Raw genomic sequence first — 22,730 nt, forward strand, 5'->3', positions numbered from 1 at the left:
AGCTCAGATTTGGAATTATTATTTAGACACTTTTAGGTAGTCACTTAGTTAAGTATTCCCAATATGATATTTACATATCCCATATTGAAGCAATATCACTAATGTCACATAAACATAACATAGCAAAATATCATCTGTTTCTATTTGATATTAGGCGTTTCATTTCTGAAGTTGCTCGTGGAAATATGGACTGTCCTTAGCTAGTATGAAATTATGGATTTTAATTATCTTTCTACTAGCTCAAATGTGGATTTGTTCTATGCAAAGTCCAACGTAACGCAGTAAGCCGGTCGTAACGAAAAGCCGCTCTAAGCTTTTCCTGTCTGAAAACGTCGTCGTTGAGTCATGTATGGGTTATAATGAATGAAATGGAGGTGGGTTTGTTCTGTACCGAACTTGAGAAGGTAAGACATAAGGCCAACCAGCAATTATTTAACAAAGACAGTGACAAAGGCAAATAATCATTGTAAACTGAATGCAGCGTAGTTTTGTCTGGTCAAGTTAACAATTTCTATATACCATTTTTATAGTAAGGTTCATAATATTGTCAGTAATATGAGAATACTAATAATAAGCAATATACATATTTAATTAATTATGTAACTTAATGTGGTATTAGTCTGGAAGTTTTCCTATAAATAATACTAAAATGAACTAACACATCGTAGAATTATTTTCTATGGATCCAAATCATAGTTATTTATCCTAGTTTATTAAAAGTCTATAAGTGAAAATCTACAGTTGCACGATTACAAATAATGTAACTAAAAATGACACCTAATGTTATAAAACATTATTGAAAAACCTTTTCATAAATGTATAACATCATTTTCGTTTATTTCTAAAGCAGAGGGAGAGCGACCCGAAGAGCTTCATGTTAGGATTTAGTTTCTTTTGTCATCAGCACGGGTTTCTCATATTTAATCAATTTTTTAATTATAGTAATTCATGTCCGTAGAATTTTAATCGGGCTGCCCAAGACCATCATCGTGGCGATCTTTGGAGGTGGCACAGGGGTTGCAATGGGCGTCTACCCGCTAACATAATGATGTTCACAGGACGGTTCAATGGAAATGGTTTGGAAATGTAGAGTTATATTGAATATACTAATTTCTTAAAAGTTATTAGAAATGATACATGTACGTACCTGTTTCTGTTGCAGGAAGCAGTGCATAGCCTGTGTAACATCGGCAGCATGGACCGCGTTGTGGTACGGGTTACTGCTGTGGTAACCCTCTTCGATAAGACTAAATAGCTTCCACAACTTAGTTGCGTCTAGTTTGTAGTGTGATATCAACCCGTACATTTGAAACAGGTGAATGCATAACACCGGGAGGCAGCGCCCTGTTGACAAAATTGTTGTGCAATTTCGTGACAATAATACACACTACACACACACACGACAATAATTATAGAAATATTGCATAAGTTTATTAGTCATATTGTTCCTTATATAAAAATATCAAGTAGATTTTGCAAGTTAAAATCATGTAAAATTCGTGTATATTAGTTCGTATTTATTAATTACATTTGAAGTTCGTTCGTCGAGAAATGTATAATAAATATTCTGATAGCTATGTCAATCATAGACATTAAATAATTATTAACAAATCTAATATGCATATTTAAAGTCGCGAGAAGTCGCTGGATGCGGGCAGCGTACGACCGGTGACTGTGGTGATCTCTAAGAGATGTCTATGCCTTGCAGTAGGCGTCTATCGAATGAAAATAAGAAGAGCGGTATTATAATATACAAGTAAAAGTACAAGTACAGTATCCCAGACAAAAGATTTAACTTTATTTACATTCTTTTATTACCAATAATATGCCAACATTCGTTTCATATAACTCAAGACGCCGCGAGATTTTGTTGCCATACTAAATATTTTATAAATTGAATTTTAAATGAAGTATGAAGGATAGGAATAATAAAATAAAAATCCTATCGATTCGATGTATTTTTTTTTAATTATGGAGGAAACGGTAGTTCGGCGACAAAGAACCAGTCAACATTTTCTTTGGATTGAGGTAATTGTGACGATATATTTTTTAGTAATTATTTTAAAAATCAAGAATCTAGAAAAAACTTTGGAAATCGAAAATTTAAAAGTCTTGGTTTAAATTATAAATATTATTAATTACGACGATAAAAGAATTCCGATTTTAATAGTATTAAGACAATAAAATGCGAATAACACTTTTAAACTTTAAACGCTAGTATTCATTCCTATATTCATTGCATTATTTCATACCAATTTCTCGCACAAAAATCTTCCTCTCTTTTAAGTGCATTTGTTTTATAATGGTTTGAATAATCATCATGCTTTCAACTTATTATTTTAGAAAAATGTAAAATAAAGTTATATATAATACAGCTGCAAACTAAGAACAGGAAGTAAACGTCTCTTCCCGCTATTAAATTATAAGACAAATATAAAGTCGAATCGAAGAACAATATTGGAGCTTATTGAAAAATATCTAATCCCATTGAAGACATGTGTATCTTATAAGACAAAAATAAATTCATGCAAAGCTATAAGTATCAAACATTGACAAAGAAGTATGATTTAAATTTCTATTCAATCATTATTTTTTAACGTAAAACGAAACACATCATTAGTTTTCAAACGTAGTATTAATTTAAAAACAGTTCTAAATATTAATTTAGCTGATTGCTAGTATAATAAGTAAAATGAATATTAAACCGAAAATATCCTATTTAGTGATCATACTATCAAATGTAGCTGTTGGAACACACACATAGGTCTCAAATAATCTTTGGTGAAAGTGCGTACATACACGCCTGCCTTTATATAAAATTGTTTACACATTGTCTTTATGTGTTGAAGAAATATTGTAAAGGAAAAAAAAATTTACAAATCAAAACACCTCACAGAGCAAAGAAGAAAGTACGATTCGCGTGATTTGTTGTTAGCGGTATGGGAATTCACAAGAACAAAGGAGACAAAGCAAGTCCCTGTCGACTGAAGTCCGGCGGATTTGCGCCGCACATTGAGGCGACAAAGAGCACTCCCGGAATATTTGCGTTGGTAGCTTCAGTTTTATATTACTTTTATATTGTTCATAAACAATTTTATTTATTACATAGGTACTATGTATATATAAAATATATAGTATACAATGCCCTTAATTAACGACGAATGAAATTTCTATTGAAATAGGATTTGTTAAATGTAAACAAAAACTTGTTTACATTTAACAAATACTATTTCATCTTTTTTTCTATCTCAATATCTTTTTTTCTATCTAAAAGTACAATTCTACTTACTGCCTTTTACATATATATAGTTGCTTTTCAAAAAATAAGATATCATGATAATTATATATATATATATATATATATATACATATTTATATATGAATAATATTCTATGTTAACATCTTATATTAAAATAAAAAGTTTTGGTTCAAAATACAACAGAACTGAGACTGTCCTTATCCAAATTCTTCTGAATCTGCTAAAACCAAACTGCTAGCTAAATATTTGTACATATAAAATAAATAAGACTAAACATTAGGTACCGCTTGCACTATTGGCAACTAAGCAATATAAATAATAAAAAAGTATGTTCAAAATGTTGTTTACGTTGTAAAATGAATATTATTCGCTGTAGGAACAAGGTACTAAAATGTAAAAATCTTATTGCATATGTTTTAGGGTTAAAGGTAAATGTTTTAATTTTTATTCCTGCATTTCGAGGCGCCTAAAATCTAAAAGTGAACAGACATTTCAAACAAAGTCGGGTCCTAATTATAAATCAGAATAAATTTCTTACATCTACACAAATCAATTCTATCAATATGTAGATAATGACATTATGGAATTGAGTGCTCGTACGTCGTAACGGTTAGCAAAGATGTAAAAATGAAATATTTAAATTGTAGCCCAAAACACCAAAACAATAGGAATCTTTGAATAATTTGTTTTATTTACAGAATAACAAACTAAAGTATCCGCATCAAAAATCTGGCTAACATCACTGCTAATTAGGCTGTTAAAGGCCCATGAAGATTACAAGGATAAACATCAAAATTATTTTTTTTTAAATTAGGAATCTAAAATCGTTCACGGATTTTTCTATAATGTTCATTTATAAAACAACAAAATGTTTCAAAAGATGCTAATTCCATAGCCAATATGATTTGTATTATACAAATTCATAAGTATTTTTACATTTACAAACAAACGCCGATTCATACTTTATTCAATTCAATCATAACTTGCTTCGGATATTTGTTTTCGAAGATGAATAAACAGCAATGGATATGGTCTCTTATGTCATTAAAATGTCCGGTGAAAAACAAAAAAGACCAAACTTAATTTCAAAGACTATATTTCATTATAAAAGATGATAAAGTACGATCATAGTTCTAATCTCTTTTAAACGTTAAAGACTTGCAAGATTCTTTGTTAATTACTTTGCAGCTTTTCAGGGCTATAGAACTCAATCCTTTTTAAAATTATTCATGATTATATATTAAAAAGAAAATAACGACTATAATTTTCATTAGGTCTGGGTTCATTTTAATAGGTATATTATAATACGGTAAAGAAATAAGTAAGTATGCGCGACAATTTATTATTCCTGTTTATAGATAAATTTCATCACCAATAATCAAAAGATCTTTATTGATATTTTTTGAATAAAAATTGAATCACAAATTAAGGCTTTTACAATCTGTAATTTAAAATTCTGTTAATGAAAATAAAAGATAAGCATCGTTGAAATATTAGCTAGCTACAGCGCAGAAACTTTTTTGTTGTTAACGCTTCTGATGTTTGAATAAACCTTAATTAAACTTCTTTGACTTTATCTAATTAGTATTGAAAAAGGATATTTTTATCCGATACAAGAAATTTCCAATAGTTTAATTAAATTTCAAAATTATTCATTGAATTATATATACATTTTGGACAATATGCATTAAATAAAAATGCTTTACATTCACAATTTAGTACATATTATTAAATTTAATGCATAAACCTTTTTGACTATTATTTGTTCACAGTAATGCATATCTACGGATAAAACTTTTTATCATTGTTTTCTAAATTTAAAAAAGTGTTTTTTTTTAATATGAATAGACTATTTTTGTAATTCTGAAACGTGTATCTACATTCAGGGACAGCAATGAATAAACAGAATGTTACACCAATATTACATTCAGTTAAGCTACGAAGGTCTGATTATTAGATAACTTACACGTGTCTACTAAGGCTTCAACAAAGTGATTGATCTTTGGCAATTTAAAAGAAATATGTAGACACACAAAAGATTACATTCATCACCTTCATTACCGAATTACACGTGGCTTCGGCAATTTTCTTCAAACACGTTCCACGGCCTACTTAGTGTTTTGGAATAAATTATGATTTGCTCTAGGCGACCGTAAAAATAGGCTTAAAATAACCCGTCTTTTTAATCTAGATTCTGGCGATTTCCCTCTATAAGATAATATGAAACTAATAAGAACATGTTTATTAACGCACAGGTTACTTTTATTCAGAGAAGATTTTTATTTAAGGTGTTCAAGGAATAATCAGAAACCTAAATATTGAAAACTGAATAAAAATGTGTATAATATATATTATAGAGACTACTTTTAAACTATGTAATCTTTGTTAAACAAAGGCTTAGTACTTAATATTGAAAGTTAAATATAACTATAATATGCAAGTACGATGTATGCATCTAGCATGCATTATATGTAGTGCGGGTCGCGGATTATACTATTTTTAAATAGACCAACAAATAAGCTCACGTCTACAGCTTAAATGTTATAAGATTAGAAAAAAAAGATAGAGTTTGGAGCCGTTACTTTCGTATTTCTACGGATCTTCTCACTTCTGATGCAGAAAAATCCCGAGCAGTCTTCTCCATAGCTCGTTGAGTGAGTAAGAGCTTGCCAATGCGGCTCAGAGTGAAAGTAACAGTAGGAGATATTTAACTCATAACAAAAACTTTTCTTGGCTTATAAATAGCGCAAACACTTTATTTTATTGTTACGAATTTTGGTTCCTTTTTTTTCCGGTAGAAACTTTTTTCCAGACAGTCACATCACATGTATTAGTACGGTAATAGCATACAACATATTTGCTACGGATAACTTACGGATAAAAAAAAAAACATTTATACGTTTCAACATTATCCTAAATCGTATCAAGTAACAGAAGAATGCATATGTTGTATCGAAAAACAAAACAATTGGAATGCATTGCTAATAGATCGATCGGATATACAACACAAACCGGTAATAATTATAATCCTGCAGCGTTAATACATTTAATACGTTGCAAATAGCTAGCTTGTGCTTCAATATATACAAATACTTGTATATATTGAAGCACAAGTATCTCTAAGTCATTTAGAGGACCGGTGCAAGTCAAATGCTTAATCACACAGGATAATAGACTTGAAGACATCCTTAACTAACTCCAATACCGCTACGGTCGTGAACTACAAATTGTCCAGCATAAAGCGACATAAATGGGAGGATAAATTGAAATTTTAATTTGATTTTCTCTCTAATACCTAGACGCTTTATAATTTATGAACTATTTTAAAATAATGAAGGATGAAAATGTTTAATACACATGTGTGATAAATACAAGTTGTACGTTCTTCAGCTATTTATTTTTGTTACCTTAACACGTTTGTCATACAGTATACATGTGTACGAGTATTAACATCACTTCTAGATAAAATTAAACTGCGATCAAAGAATAATATACTCATTAAAATGATAAAGTAATTAACAATTAATAATTTAAAAGGAAAGCTTATTCGGTCGAAAATATTTGTATAAAAATCGTAATGTTTCTTAATTCTCGATAGAAAAAATTGCTTGCAAAAATTTATCATTGAAATATCTCACTTCTCCCTAAAGACTACCTCCGTTAGCCTACGACAACTTTATTCTATTTCTGAATATTAATTTTTGTTATAAAATTTAAATTTTCTCTCGCATAAGTGATTGTTATTGTAATGGCGATGAGCAATGTACAAATAAAGAAATAATGGTAAAAAGCGGAACATAGATAAATATTAACCCATTTTTACGATACTATGTTAGTTTCTGTTGTTGACTATACGACGATGTAATCCTTATTTAGTTATCTATTCTAAATAAAAAAAATATTGACAATAATGAATTGAAATTTTCATTTATTTCATTATTTACATACAATTACGGTACTGATCAGGCACTCACATTTTTTATTTGTTGAGTTATTTTTTATGTTAATTAATGTTTATTTTATTGACAGTATTTATCAGTATGCAAATCATACAGTAAAAATAAATGTGTTTTCGATATAAATAAAACTTTTTTCCTTATCTTAATATTGTAATTGAGTGTAAATTACTAACTTATTAAAGGTAAAAGCTTGTTTGAGATGAAAATGCAATTGTTAGTGTAGAATTACCGGGCCATAATAAATTATTCAGAGAACTGGAATAAGACGATTTGATTACGGGAGTTCTCTGATTCCTGGAATCACTACTGCACACGAAGCACACGGATTTGCATTTAGCTCTAATTGGTATCAACGCTTAAGACCAATCGAATGGTATCAAATAAATTAATCAGGCTTTAAATATTAGTGTTAAATATTTTTTTAATAAAATTGAATAAAACTTTTCATCAAAATTTTATTAAGCGCATATTTATAATAAATAATTTAGGAGGACTAACTATACCACAAAGTTACATCATACATAGAATTTACTCTTAACACCTCATTAAGGTCTTATCACCTTTCTATTAAGCATAACTCTCAAATACACGATTTAGAGACTTAATTTCAAATTAGAAATTTTCGAAGAAATAATCATATTGTCTGACTTCACACCTCTACGGCCCTAAACTTACTACGCGATTTATTTATAAAATTGCATTGTATCTTCAGAAAATATTACATACTTTCAGGTTCGGTTTACATAATGTGTTACCAATCATAACACACCAACTCTTATTTGCGAACCATTGAAAAGAACATAACACAGAAATTGTTTTAACAAAAAGAGCATTTTCCAAATTGACAACATATCATCATTTATAAGCATAGACATCCAGTTCCTTTGAAATGAATTAAAAAAAAAAAATTAAAAAGTGATCAGATTAATTCTTTGTTTTTCCAGCTATATTATTTTTTCTGTTGCCTAAGACTATAACTTTACCGGCCTTGTCATGTTATGATTGAGATCGTTCAACGGAATCTACGACGAAGATCAAGATCATGACAATGATTTCGGTCACGATGGCAGAAACGACGATGACCACGATGACGGCTACGCTAAAGTTGACGGTGATGAATATCACGATCACGTCCTCGATTAAGACGATAAAAATGATCATACTGACAACGACGTCTATCAAAAGATCACGATCGACGATCACGAAGATGATGACGACGTTCAAGCTCTAAGATACGCCAAAGACGACGATCACGATGACGAAAGTGACATCAACAAAGATAAAGCCGTCAACGACGAAGACGACAATGACGACGACTATCAAAATCATGATCACCGTCACCATTTCGATTGCGATAACGAACGATGAAGACGATTACGATTACCACGATCACAATCTGATCGAGATGATGATGAAGGGGACGTTAATAATGACGCCGATAAAAATATCAACTTCGACGATGACTGCGCCAATAACGACGACGTTAACACGGATGATGTTAACGACAACGACGATCACGATGACGACGACGACAACGTCGATCACGATGACGACAACGACGCCCACGATAATTATCTCGATCACGAAGACGACTTCCGTCACGATGACGACGTCTTTGACGACAACTTCAGTAACGACGACGACTATCATTGTCGTGATCTCGATCATGATCTTGATAGTCGTCGTCTTCACCGTAAAAGAATTTTTAATTATGATCATGATTGTCATCGCTGTCGTCTACTGAAGGTAAATTGTAGAATTTTGTAATCTGAAGATAGTGCACAAGCCAATTTTGATTATTTTAACATGTCATAAACTTTTTATGGATCTCTTTTTGCTTCTTAGTTCGGGTTGGGTTTTTTTCCCTGACATATTTCCGCTGATATAAAAGTAATACAATACATAAAATAAATGTTTTTCTTATTTAAATGTATATCAAGGTATTTCTGATTCTTTGGTTTTGTCATCTCATAAACTCCTCATTTCTGTTTTTTATTATTTTACTTATTGTTTCGAATGGTTATTTACTTTCATCACTTTCATTGAAGCAAAATACCGAAATGCTTCATAGCATTCACAATTAAAGTTAAGTATTTTTTCTTACGCTTATTCTGTTAGATTCTTATAAAATTTCCTTATTAACATAGTACCGTACTTGTAAAATTTATGTTTTTGTGTGAGAAATTTGTGCTTTATTTTGCAGTTAAAGTTCCAGCTATTTCAACTGGGTGCGTAATGATCTTTATTGGGAAACAACTTGTTGACAGTTTTTGCAGTGATTATTTAAGTTCATATCGCATAGGTACTTTTTATTACTTCAACACTCTAGTTTAAGTGGTCTTCTTAGGGAAAATAAGATATATAATTTTGGGCAGACTTTTGTAATTCAAAAAATTATCAAATCTATATACTACACGAAGGAAATTTTTCGCGAGAAAATTCATCATCATTATTTTAGCCAATAAGATCGGTTGCAAACGACATGCCATCAGCATTTTCCGAAGACCCTAACTAGGCAGTCTGTCCACCTTGTGGACAGGCGTCCTACCTTGTTCAAGTTTATATAGGTTCGAGATTTCCACTTCAAACATGAGACCCCACCGGACACCTGTTTTTGGTCGCAATGTGACCGGCCACTGTTTCTTCAATTTGCTAACCCGCTGGGGTATGTGGGTCACTTGTGTGATTATGGGCATTTCTTTGACATTTCCCCGTTTATGATTCGACCTCACAAAGGAATCCCGTACAATAGTGCGAATTTGCTATAATAAATGGCAGTAATTAGGTTATCTAATTAGCAATAGCAATAGTAAATGTTGTATTTAGAAACCGCATCCTGGATTCTCAGTAATGGAGGTAGTTAATCAGTTGATAGAATTTCAATTGAATTGTATAATTAATCATATTTCAATTCAGACGCCTAACGTGACAATTGCATTCTATGATCACTCCACAATGCATTGATACATGCACGGTGATACAATGACAAGATTCTAATTTAATTATCCACTAGAATGTGACGTCACGTATTCACGTCGATATCCATACACAAAGACGAAGTTTCAAATCAGACCTCGTATTATCTGAGGAGATCACTGTACGCGGCATTATTAATTTCAAATATTTTTGTCTAGCACAGATAGTAACTGTGAAATATACAAAAATGTCCCGTAGAACTGATATTATAATGCTATCATTGTGGCTGCTACGGCGTAGCATGAGCTTATACGGCACTCGTACGTCAAAAAACTATGGTACTCACAGCTTATTTGTATTTTCCATGTTATTTGTAATTTCTACGTGGCTATAGTTGTTTAAGACCGTAATTTTAACTTATGCGAATCTATCATACCTTACGTTAGCTTTTGAACACTTTTTTAACAATCATTTGATACAAACATTTAATGAAAATAAGATTTCAAAATGATAGCCATATCCTGTTTTACAATGATAATAAATATGGAACAATGGTCTATAAGGTTGAACTGAATTAACAAAAATAATAAAAGCTTACAGCTACATATCGTCGAGGTGTCTATTACCGACCTACCCGTCAAACAACAGTAGACAAACATATATTTTTTTTGTTCGAAGGCCATCGTGGCTAATGGAATTAATGAACTAATGAGGCATAGCTGTTTTAACACAAGCACGTCGTTATCTTATTCTTACCGTCAATGTATAGAAAAAAAAATACTACAAGCTTGTAAAACACTGCAGTTTCTATTCCAAACAAATACTGAACGACGATCTTTAATTTACATATCGATAAACGATGTGAAAAAGTCACATATCTACATGTCAGTGCTGGCCTTTAGAAAGTCGAAATAACTACTTGTTTTTATAATTAATAATGCGAAGTTTTGTTTACCGAATCAACATGGTACGATTAAAAATTTCATTTACATATATGTGAAATGTACTGGGGCGGTGGCTAATGATAACTCTTATCAAACATATTAATGTTGTAAATATAACGTTCCATGCAGTCAAAATTAATCCAATCATTATTTGTTTTATTCATTAATAACCATTTAGATATCAGAGAGCATAATTATGACTAGGGTTGTGTACGAATACAACACGCAAACAGTAGTTTAATTTGTTTTGTACTATAGTAAAAAAATAATGTAAACCTATATTTTGTTTTGCTATTGATTTCCAGATTTACACAATATAAATATATAAGACGTATATAAAGAGCTACTGCAAAAGAAGTCCTCCGTCTACACTTTTTTTTTATAAATTTTCTATAGCATTTCTATAATTATATATCTATCCTTCAATGTAACTCCAACGTAAGTTAACATAGCAACCCAAGTTCTGTGTGAAGTGTGTGAAGTTGTGTTATGTTAGTAGACTCGAATCATTTAGCCCGAAAATAATAAAACAAATCATTTTTAAATGTCATCTTTAGTAAAATAATAATTATTAATTTGCATAACTCAGTGCTGAACAATTTTGATAAAATGAAGATAGTTATTATAATTGTATAAAGTATAAACATCTACACAACCATAAATACTTAGAACAAAAAAACCCCTACATTTACAAATGAATGCTTGTTAAGTTCGGAGACCCATCAGCTCTTTTAACTCAATTGCGATGAAGCTGCAAAAGCCTCCAGGCTACCAACAACCATATTAGCAGAAACAATTTAACTAAATGTAGAATTATATAGTAGTATATATATTTCTTTTGGATTAGATTTCGTTATCTGTATGTATGTAACTGTTTACAATAACTTTAGTCGTTCAATGTTTCCTTAATGTTTTCTTTTGCAAAATTGAGTTTTCATTTCGTTGAAAACAGTGTCCACCTGTTAGCTTTACAGCAAGCAGGTTAACCACTGCCCAGCTCATCGCCACTAGCCATACGAGGCAAATATAATAAGAAAATAGTTTAAACATGATCATCTACCGGGTGGTGTGGTCCCGTCAGATACTATATATCTACCTATTGCTATATACCTATTACTATATACCTCTGTTGCTTATGCTCTACCACAGGAGATTCAAACTCGCGACCCGATATATACTTGCGGCTCAGTCAATAGAACTGCAGTATTATAGCATCAGAGAACAGATGTCACGTAAACAGTAATACAACTTTAAGTGTTTGTGGGCAACCCTACAAATGTCATAAATTTATGAGTAATAAGGATGACGACATAAGAACGTCAGTACGAACACGACATAATAAGCATCAGTCGAATTAATTGCGTTTTGAAAATATTATTATCATTAATTGGAGCACTCCTCAATCTCCACATGTTTATTAAAATGTGGCAGTCAAAACAAGAGCAAAATGTTTCTTTGAATATTGGTTTTTTGTGGTCCACCTAAAGTCTAAAAAGTTAAAATAAGTAGTTAATTACTCAAGACATTTAAGTAATATTAAATTAACCAATTATTTTAGTGCAAACTTGAAAGTTAGATTGATCAACACCTGATCAATCGCAGTCGCAGTTCTAGGAAATGAATGAAAAGACTCTAAAGAAATAAATTTACTACAGATAAAAATAACTGTTAAATTTAAAAAAATTTAACAGTTAATTTTATCTGCTCATATTTGATTATTAATATTTAATATTATATATTTTTGTCTAAATTGTAGTGTGTTAGTAGTTTTGTTGGTACTATACTAGCAAGCTTTTATTACTTTTCAAAAACCACTAAATATCAATTAGAGAGAGATTTTCAGTGTTTCTTTGATGTAATTTTTTTTCACCATTATTTCCCGATTGATCATTAATCTACTTCGGTTTAAAAGATGTTGTGTTTTCAGAGATTAGTGTACAATAAACGAGGTCTCCATTCTATATTCATAGTTTTGAATGCAAACGAGATATTACAAATTATCTTGTAGAGGTTAGTCTTCAAGCGGCGTTGCACCGAAATTTTATTTTACTAGTAAGCAAATTCTGAATACAGATGACAAAATAACATACGAGTAAACTGTTAGTCTTATAACTACAATGTCAAGTGAAGTGTTCGGCACAGATTCGTATTTTTACACAAAATAAGAAATAACTATAGATCAAAGTGCGCATAAGTAAATAGAGCCTATATATGCATATACCAAAAGTATTGTTTAATATTAAAGAAAAGGAGACACGATTATTCCAGTAAAGATCAATATTTTGTTTGTTTTAATTATACTCGATAGTCATTCATTTCAAAGAATGCTGATAGTAACGAAGTAGCTTTCAAAATAAACCGATACACACCTTAGCTTAAAGATTTGCGATTTACAAGTTCTATTTTCGAACGTTTTAACTCGCCAAAAGCTCACTTTATAGCTTGCTACTTCGAAGAAAGCAAATTTCCATTAAGACGCAAAATATTCACATAATATTGTTAGAGTAAGTACAACTTTCTAGGTGTGACCGTCGTATTGGCCTTATATATATTCAAGTGTTGCGGCGAAATATTAATGTTGTTTGGATTTGAAGCTAGCATTTTCGCTTTTGCCATTTAAATAAAATCGAGTAATGGAAATTGTGCAGTGCGAGTGGTGATGTAAACATATTTATAGTAGTAAAAGTATACATACTTATGAAAAGTTTTTCTAAATTAGGGCTTTAGGTACAAAAGAGCTATTGTGGTATCGTTGGCGTGATCATAAATACATAATTTAATAATTATAAAAAAAATAATCGAACGAAAGACTAATTTCTAGATATTTAAAGAGTTATTTCTTGTTTCATGATAGAAAAGGTACTTGATGTTTGTGAACAAAAATATCTGTGTATATCTCTGATGGTCGCTTTTTAATGATAATCTGGTAAGTATAAGGCAGGTGAAAAACATGTTAACGGTTATTCTTTTTCTTTTCAGCGGATAGACGACCCTGCGAGGCATAAACTTCCCCCAAGTTGGCCATGATGACCGGTCTGCCTGCATCCACCGATTTGCCGCGACCTTAACAATGTCACTGGTCCACCTAGTGGAGGGCTACATCGTTTCTACCGGTTTGTGGTCGCCTCTCGAGAATCTTTCGGCCCCAACGGCCATTGTTTGCACGAGCAAGGCATCCCGCCCGCTGCCACTTCATACGAGCAATTCTTCGAGCTACGTCGGTGACCTTGATTTTTCCGCGAATCTCTTCATTTCTATTTGGACCTGGCAGCGAAACTCCATAGTACAACCCCCTACATTGCTCTCTAGGTGACTTTGAGTCGTAAGCGACTACGCCTCGGATCCAAATATCATCAGTGGCAACACACATTGGTCTGAACTTCGCCTACAGACATTGCGGTATGCTAATGATTACCCGTGTTAAAGTACGAGATTTATGTATATAGTAGATGAATATGATATGATTTTTTTATACTTTCTCTAAACTTAAGTAAGCACTGAAATCAGCTATTGAAAAGGTAATGAACTTTACCGAGATATGAATATGATTTGATGATGAATGGAATTATGATTTTGAAATGAAGTACTGTTTTAACAGAAGATAAAATGTGAGGGATAACTTTGCTATAAGGGAACATTAGTACTTTTCAGCATTAAAGCAATTATACATACGCTTCGGAAAAGCAATAAACGGGCCAACATGCGATGCTCGAGAACGAAGCATCAATATGCATGCATGCTAATGTTTGCATATATGCATATTAATACTCTAGTTATTTGAAAACTGAAACTTCGGAGCCCGAGAGATTAACTAACAACGGCATGATTTACATAGTTAAGCAGAAGGGATATATTTTCTGTCTTATTTTCCAAGTGAGAGTGATCATCATAGCTCGACATTCATTCATTGAACGAATGAATATTCTTGTAATCTATTAGTATTCGCTTAGCAGATCTTAATTATTAGAGATTCATTTGTAGCATTAATACCAAATTCCTTGTAATTTTTACGGTAATATTTTATATTTGTCACAAATAAGATATTAGAAAATTCTCATTTATACCTACCCTTACCAATGAAAAAGACCACCTATTCTGACAGTAAAACGAAGCTTTGTTTAAAGGTAGGCAATAACAATAAAAAAATTAATGCTCCATGAAAAGTAAGAAATGCATATAACATTAAAACAAATTTTTTGTTTTTATATTTTTTCATGAAAACGCATCAAAAATGTTTCAAAAGAAAGTCGTTATAATAATCATACCAGTATAAATAAAGCAAATATTTAATGAATTGTTAATACTTAAAAATCTTATTAACGTAATTAATAATGATTGGCGCGTTGTTACATTTCAAAATTTGAAGGTTAACTTTCTAAAGTCAATTAATAAATAACTGGCTTGTATTCTAGAATAAAGTTTCCACAGATCTATTTAGCCTCTATTAGTTACTTATGATAACAACATTTACGAGGAGAGCAAGTTACACACACGCGTAAAAGATGTACACTCACATATTTAATATTTAACTAAAGCTGTAGCAAGAAAGTTAGGAAATTATTAATAGCATCCATATTTTTAATTTACGTGTCATATAATAAATAGGCTATAAGCTGTATGTGGAATAAGTAACCTGAAATTTTTAAGATATTGTAGAAAATTGATTTAAAAATACAAGTAGTGTAATTAAGGGTTTCTTCTACTGTTTTTTAATTTTTGTAATAATAATATATTTATGTAGTCGCAATTAAATTATATAACTTCAAAGAACAGCTTAAGAGTCCGATAAATTAGTACTTTTAATTTTAAGGGATGGGAATGTTGATTGGCCTGAAAGGTGATATGCGGTTACACGTCAAGTGTCTTCTTGTACCAAAGTGGCACACGTCTGCGTGCGACGGAATGCATCTCCGTGACACCCCTGATATTCAAAATGTCAGCGCAAATTCATCGTGCCTTTATGTCATCGCCTTTTATTATACCGCAATGTTATTCTGTGCGAATACGAATTTTGACTTGTAATATTCCATAACGTTAAACGTTTAAATACAGGAACAATTATAAGCTAACAAACGTATGAACATTGGAAGCACCTTTTCTATTATCTTTTTAGTTTTTATTAAGACATACGTATCTCTTAATATTTAATTTGTGGATACCTAAATAATAAAATATATTTTTGAAAACAATAAGATATTGAAAAGATGCTTCAAAAAATATATTTAAAAAAGTTACCCCCGGTGATGTTTTCTAATGTAAATGCATTGAACTTCCACTGCGCAGACTGATCGAGGATGCACTGTAAAAAAATAAAGCAGTCATTTTTTGTACTAGACAAATAAAAGTAAAGGTCGAAAATCGTAGACACGCTAGCTATATTATATTGCTTTCGCAATTGCCTTAAGTTGAATAGCATGAGGAAAATTAAATCTGTTCACAGGTATGACCGGAGGATATAAATATTCAAATATCATTTTGAGTTTTGTTATTTCAAAGATTTTATTTTGTGTTTTAACAATATTTTAGATAAAGTTTAAATTTTTCCTCCTATTCAAAAACCCTACAAGAATGAAGAACAGATGTATAACAGAACAAGAATCATAAGCTTTACTCGCATCGCACCACTTTTGCACACCACAGCAAGCATGTGTAAAATTATTACTGACCCGTCAATCAATACACTGCAACAGCCGGGAAATTGAAAAAAAATATTTTTTTTTTTTACCAATAATAATGTACAAAAAACATAACAAATAAAAGTTTTAAACATTATGTAACACACTTGATAAATAAACCAGCGTGTTTGAAAAGATTTTTGTGAAAAGATAGAAAATAATATATACACATATATACACACACATACACTCACATCTATATATATATATATATATATATATATATATATATATATATATATATATATATGTGTGTGTGTGTGTGTGTGTGTGTGTGTGTATGTGATAATAAGATGCTATTAAATATTAAGAGTGCTGAACAGTTCTATTTTATCAGTGGTAGCTATTCCTTTTAAAAACGAGGCCGCTGCTGATCGAGACAATGTTTTGAGTGGCGGTGTTTCTACTCTGTGGTGTACTTATTGGAAAATCAATGACCTCATTCGACAACCGAACCTGTATCAATGAACACAGACAAAACGGAATAAAATTTCTTGTATAATGTACATCATGTCTTTAATAACATGAATATTCTCCTTGTAATTTCAATAAGTTTCAGTAAGGATTGGAATTTTCGTTTGAGAATTATTAAACATGAAATAACATTGTCTAATAATTACTCATAAAGAGTGTACTTTTTCTTTCTTTATTATGAGTACAATGACAGCAAAACTTAAACGATCCGTAACATAAATTTTAACAAAGAGTAATATAATAACATAACGAGACTTATAGTTATGGGAGACGTAAACTTATGGATATTTTTCGACCACCTTTATCAAAATAGGTACAACTCATCGGTCTTCAAGATTTGATTTTAAATTCTACCTCATCATCATCATCATTTCAATGATAAGACATCCACTCTAGGTATCCACTTCATAACCATATCAGTCATCTATCCTGCGCGCTATATGGCTTGCCCACTGCCACTTTAACTTGCTTATTTACTGGGCTATCTCGGTTACCGTCGTTCGTCTACGGATCTCGTCATTTCTCATTCGATTAGGTACAAAAACCCAGAGCCTTACCTTGACCAGTTGACCGGATACCTCATACAACGATAATATTTGTAAGGAGGGTGTTATAAAGTGTATGGTGGCAGATTTATGTTTTTAAATAGGATAAATTAAAAAAAAAAAACTGTGTGAGGAGGGTGCTGGCATTGGAACCATTGCTCATGTGGAGTTCTCAGTCATGATGTTGCAGTATTCGTGTGAGAATCGCGCTTTCGCCGTCGAAGCATTTTTTGAGAGTAATGGTTCTTCCGTAACTGCTCGTCGATAATTTTGTACACACTGCAGTATTCGACGTATAAGTAATGGATTAAAAGTAAATTTAATTCGTTCCTAGGTGCACAGGTTCCACGCAACTGCTTCGGTTATTAACACCTTACGGTCAGGGTCCAGTCGATGTTGAAGGCGCTCGAAAATTATGAACTGGATGTAAGCAGTTTACATGAAAATCCACGATTTTCAGTACATAAAAGAACAGAGTCATTAGGACTTCGAAGAGCGATTATTCATGAAAATTAAAAAAAAAACGGTCTGCAGTAACATCCTTTAAATAATCAAATTGTTATAGGAGTGAAACAAACAGACTTTGAATAACGAACAATTCTTATCGAACTACGTTGGAGCGTTTGTGCACTGTAAATCCCATTTTTTGTTACGACAGGACTGATTTTCATTTATTCGGCCAAGTCAACAAGCAAAACGCCATTACTGCTCAACTCAACTGACACTACTCAACTCTCAATTAAAAAAATATCAACAAAAACTGTTGCACTACCCCAGGGTAACAGTTTGATAGATCCATCCACGAATGGGATAACAGGACTATTTTTTTTAAAAATGCTCGGATTCAGGCGACGAATGTCTATAGTGAGAATAATCGACACATTACACGCGTGGTTTGCATAAGATAATGCGACTACACACACGGCCAGAGCTCCGAACACACGAATTTGCTTCGGGAAGCTTTCTCCCAGAAACTGATCAGTCGCTTTGGGGATATCCAGTAGCCATCGAGATCACCAAACAACTCCAATGGATATTTTACGGGGCTACCTCAATGGGTGTTTGCAATAACAATCCCCTAACTAATGAGAATTTAAAAGAAATATTTGGTCAAAAAATCCCTTCAGGAACTGATAAACCAAGTGACTGCAACATGGAGCAGAACACAAACCTCTATTTTGAACAGTGTGTGCAACTCGTCGGTAGTCATTTGGATGACAGTCTTTAAAAATTAAATCCGTATTTCTATTCTACAATACTTTTATTAAAACTGTAAGTCAAATATTAGACTTTTATTTAAGTTCGAAAACATAAATCTGCTACCAGACACCCTGTATAATGTTTTATACGGGAGAATGTTGAAAATAAAGGTGTAGTTACAATAAACATTTGGATCCATCGCAAACGTACAAATAAAATTAAAACAGCCTTGCACGACCCGCTTATTCATTGTTTATAAAAATCCTGATAAAAAATGTAACTCGCTTCAAGCTTTCACACGATATCATAACATTTATAATTTCAGAGCATTTTGCAATTTAAAAAGAAATGTTAAAAATTAAATACAATTGCACCAAAAATATACTACGATATACCTTTAAAATTAGAAATATCCTAATATTAGTTAAGAGCATGAATGACTCTCAATAAAATGAATAATTATTGTAAAAATAATGTGAAAGTAACTATACGTATTAATCTGTTATGTGATCTGCGAATAATTAATTTTTATGATAATCTGATTAAATAAAAATTTATCATAGCTTTAATAATAATATCCTACATGATGTATTTGAACTTTCGGCCATTGAATGAGGAACAGACCGTGACTACTCTGAACTAATTCATGTCGCTATTAAATTTTCACTTTTCATTTGACTTACTATAAACAAACTCGATTAAAATTCAGGGATAAAATTTTACTATGGTTGTCGTGACGTTTTATAAAAGAAATAACCATTTCTACAAACCGGTTTCTTCCTAACAAAAATAACGCGTGTAAAGCTGCATTAAAAAGTTACAACACCGGAATATTTAATGAATACAAAGTGACGTTACGAAGTTACGTCATCAAAAATCTATGCAATGTCCCGTATCGGGAATAAAATCAAACAAATAACAATCCTACACCTTACTTACATTTTTAACTTAATCATGTTGTTCAAATTGTGTCTCTAGAGGTTTATGAATTGTATGAATATTTATAATTATTACAAAAAAAAATCAGTGTTATATTGTATTACTATATATGTATAATATTCGCAATAGCGCAGACGAAAAACGCCAGCGATATTGTACAAGCTATACGAACAGTTATTATCTTCTTGATCAGTCACCACTTGCCTGCACTTGGCGCAGTTGCAGATCGTCGAGCAGCGCTGCATCATTTCGTAATGATTTTGTGACTAGGGGTCGTCTGCGACGTTTGTTTAGTGTGAGAAAGCGGCCAGTTGAGGCAGCTTTCTTGTCCATGTTAGCGTAAACGTTTTCATCTGATTGACGCCGTGCTTGCGGCTGGATTTCTTGAACTGTAACAAACAAAAAGTCGTTTAGAAAAGCAATTTGCACTTTCAAAACATGACTATAAAGATGTAACTGTTGAGGCATTACAAAACTTGGCAGATTTAAATATGCTCACAAAAAATCGTTTGATATTATAACGCTTATTTATTTCATTATCTTTACACTTTTTTACACCATAATTAATAACTAAAAAATTAAGAAACAATTCAAATAGAGGTACAGTAGCGGTCTTATTGCTCTAGGCGATCTATACCAGATAACTTAATAGGGCGGTGAAACATGATTTTTGGCGAAGCACTAGGGGAATATTTAATTTTACTTATTATTCTTTTGCGTTGTCTTTTACAAAAAATATTTTGTCAAAACCCTGACGGTCGCTTTAAGTCGCTAGGCACACGGGCACACAGGCAGCAGATGACCGGTCATCGTGGCGATCCTTAGGTAAGGCCAGTGCCTTGCAGTGGGCGTACCAACACCTGTTTAGTCGACAAAAAACTTTCTAACTCTCGTGGGTTATTTATTTAAGAAAAACCTAATTATAAGGATTTTATTGTCAGCGTAAATTTTGATAAAGATAAAAGTAGACAACAGGACAAAGTGAAAATGAACATAAAATAAAACATTGATTCGCAACGAAAACTTTTATCTCCATTCATCGACATTAACCGGATATAACACTAGTACGTCTGCTAATGGAACCAATTATACAGTACGTTAATAAGTTAAAAGCATGCGCGAGATTTTAAAAAAACTCATTAATTCAATTAAAATGTTCCCATTATTGTCAGGTTAATTGTTTTGATCGTAACATTTCAAGCAATATGAACATCGTAATTTACGAATGTAAAACAAGATCGATTAAAACAAGGTTGTTATTAGTGCGTAAATCTAGTTTCACGATGAGCAACTTCATGACTAAACAATACGATAGTGTTACTTATCATGAGTAGTTATTGCTTGCGTTTGAAAAATAAAATACGCAAAACTGTCGTATTAATATTAAACACCTAAATAAAATAATTGCATAAATATAGACATTAATTTCAAATAAAGGAATAACAAGGATCAGTTTCAATTATTACTAACGCACTAATATTTTAACCGAACATATCATATATAATGAAAGCATTTAAGACGCGCAATATAGAACGTATTTTTATCGTTATTTATCACACAACCTTTCTCTAGATATATTTCCACGGATTTCATTGAATATACCATAGTCAAACTCAGCTAAACTCGTAATGTCGATTAAATTATATGCCGGGAAACAAAAGCAAGTACGGAAGTTATTGAAATTAGTCCCAAAAGAGTGCCACTCAGTAATATATATATAGGATGCTTAGTTAAAATAATATAGGTTAAGGATAATATAGGTTTAAAAGCTTTAAAGTTTTTACTTCTATTTCCAATTATTGTTTATAAAATGATCACTATGAAATATTTACCATTGATTTATTTTTTTCTATAAGAATGCGATAGAATGCTACTGGCAGTACAAAAATTGAATAAATTTCGAATTTTCAATACTTTTTTTCTTACTATAGCACCAGCAAATTATGTATTACTTCTTAAAGTATTGATTTTCGAAGAGTCTTAAATTAATCGATACCAAATGAGCTAGACATTCACCCCTTTACAGCCTATACAGCTATAAATAATAATATAGTAAAATACATTCAATTCTTTTTTTATAGTATCTAATCGATTATACCATAGATGATCTCTATCCCAGCCCGGAGGCCGCGATGAGTCCATCACTATCTAGAATTACTGTTTATCACGCAGTGTTTACTGTACGTTGATAAAAAACCTAAAGGTTTGCATGAATCGGTTGCGACTAATGTCGCATATTTTTAAGTGCTGTTCGATTACAACGCCCAGCAAAACTCGTTACGCTATATTATGTACTGGCTTTCAACGAGTTGACGAGCAGGTTGAACTCACCCGGTTTTACCTTTTTTAGCTTCAAGTGCATGCAATACCTTTATAAACACTCTACAGCCATTTGTGATATTTTTTTAAATAAATTTCGTCGCGCTTTCAAATTAATACTAAGCTGGTCAAGTTATTTTACATTACATGAAAGTTTTATTTTGTCGTGGCATTAAATATAACATATTCAGGAGATAAAAAGGACTTAACTAGTTTGCATGTTTGTATTTACCATCTTTCTACAGACGAAACATTCTTCGTACACCGTTTTCAAACGGCATAATTCTCTTGTTTACAAAAATATTCTATTCTATTATACCTTGAAATCGTTTCAAAGGGATATAGGGTTAAAATAGTGAAATCTTCTATACAAACAATTATAAAGTCTAATACAGAATTACGTTATTATTTTATGAAATGTTGGAAAATTTCCCAATTATTTTGTGCAGTATTTTGCACTTGCAATTTTATATTTTATTTCACAAAAGCAACAAATGAAC

At 31.6% G+C, this 22,730-nt stretch overlaps 1 protein-coding gene across 4 annotated transcripts in view; it reads right to left on the reverse strand.

Moving 5' to 3' along the window:
• Window positions 1-22,730, reverse strand: part of LOC137918694 (uncharacterized) — a 112,473-nt gene that overhangs the window by 55,229 nt on the left and 34,514 nt on the right. For all 4 annotated transcript variants that reach the window (XM_068761581.1, XM_068761574.1, XM_068761589.1 and 1 more), the window contains exons 3-5: window positions 20,116-20,300; window positions 16,314-16,377; window positions 1,148-1,344 (exon numbers count right to left, since the gene is read on the reverse strand). In XM_068761581.1, coding sequence (XP_068617682.1) covers window positions 1,148-1,344; window positions 16,314-16,377; window positions 20,116-20,300 — 446 coding nt within the window. The remainder of the gene's footprint in view (window positions 1-1,147; window positions 1,345-16,313; window positions 16,378-20,115; window positions 20,301-22,730) is intronic.

Source organism: Battus philenor, unplaced genomic scaffold (assembly GCF_028537555.1).
Source record: "Battus philenor isolate CCGP_79_NKW_IND1 unplaced genomic scaffold, ilBatPhil1.0.hap1 SCAF_1, whole genome shotgun sequence".
Lineage (NCBI taxonomy): Eukaryota > Metazoa > Arthropoda > Insecta > Lepidoptera > Papilionidae > Battus > Battus philenor.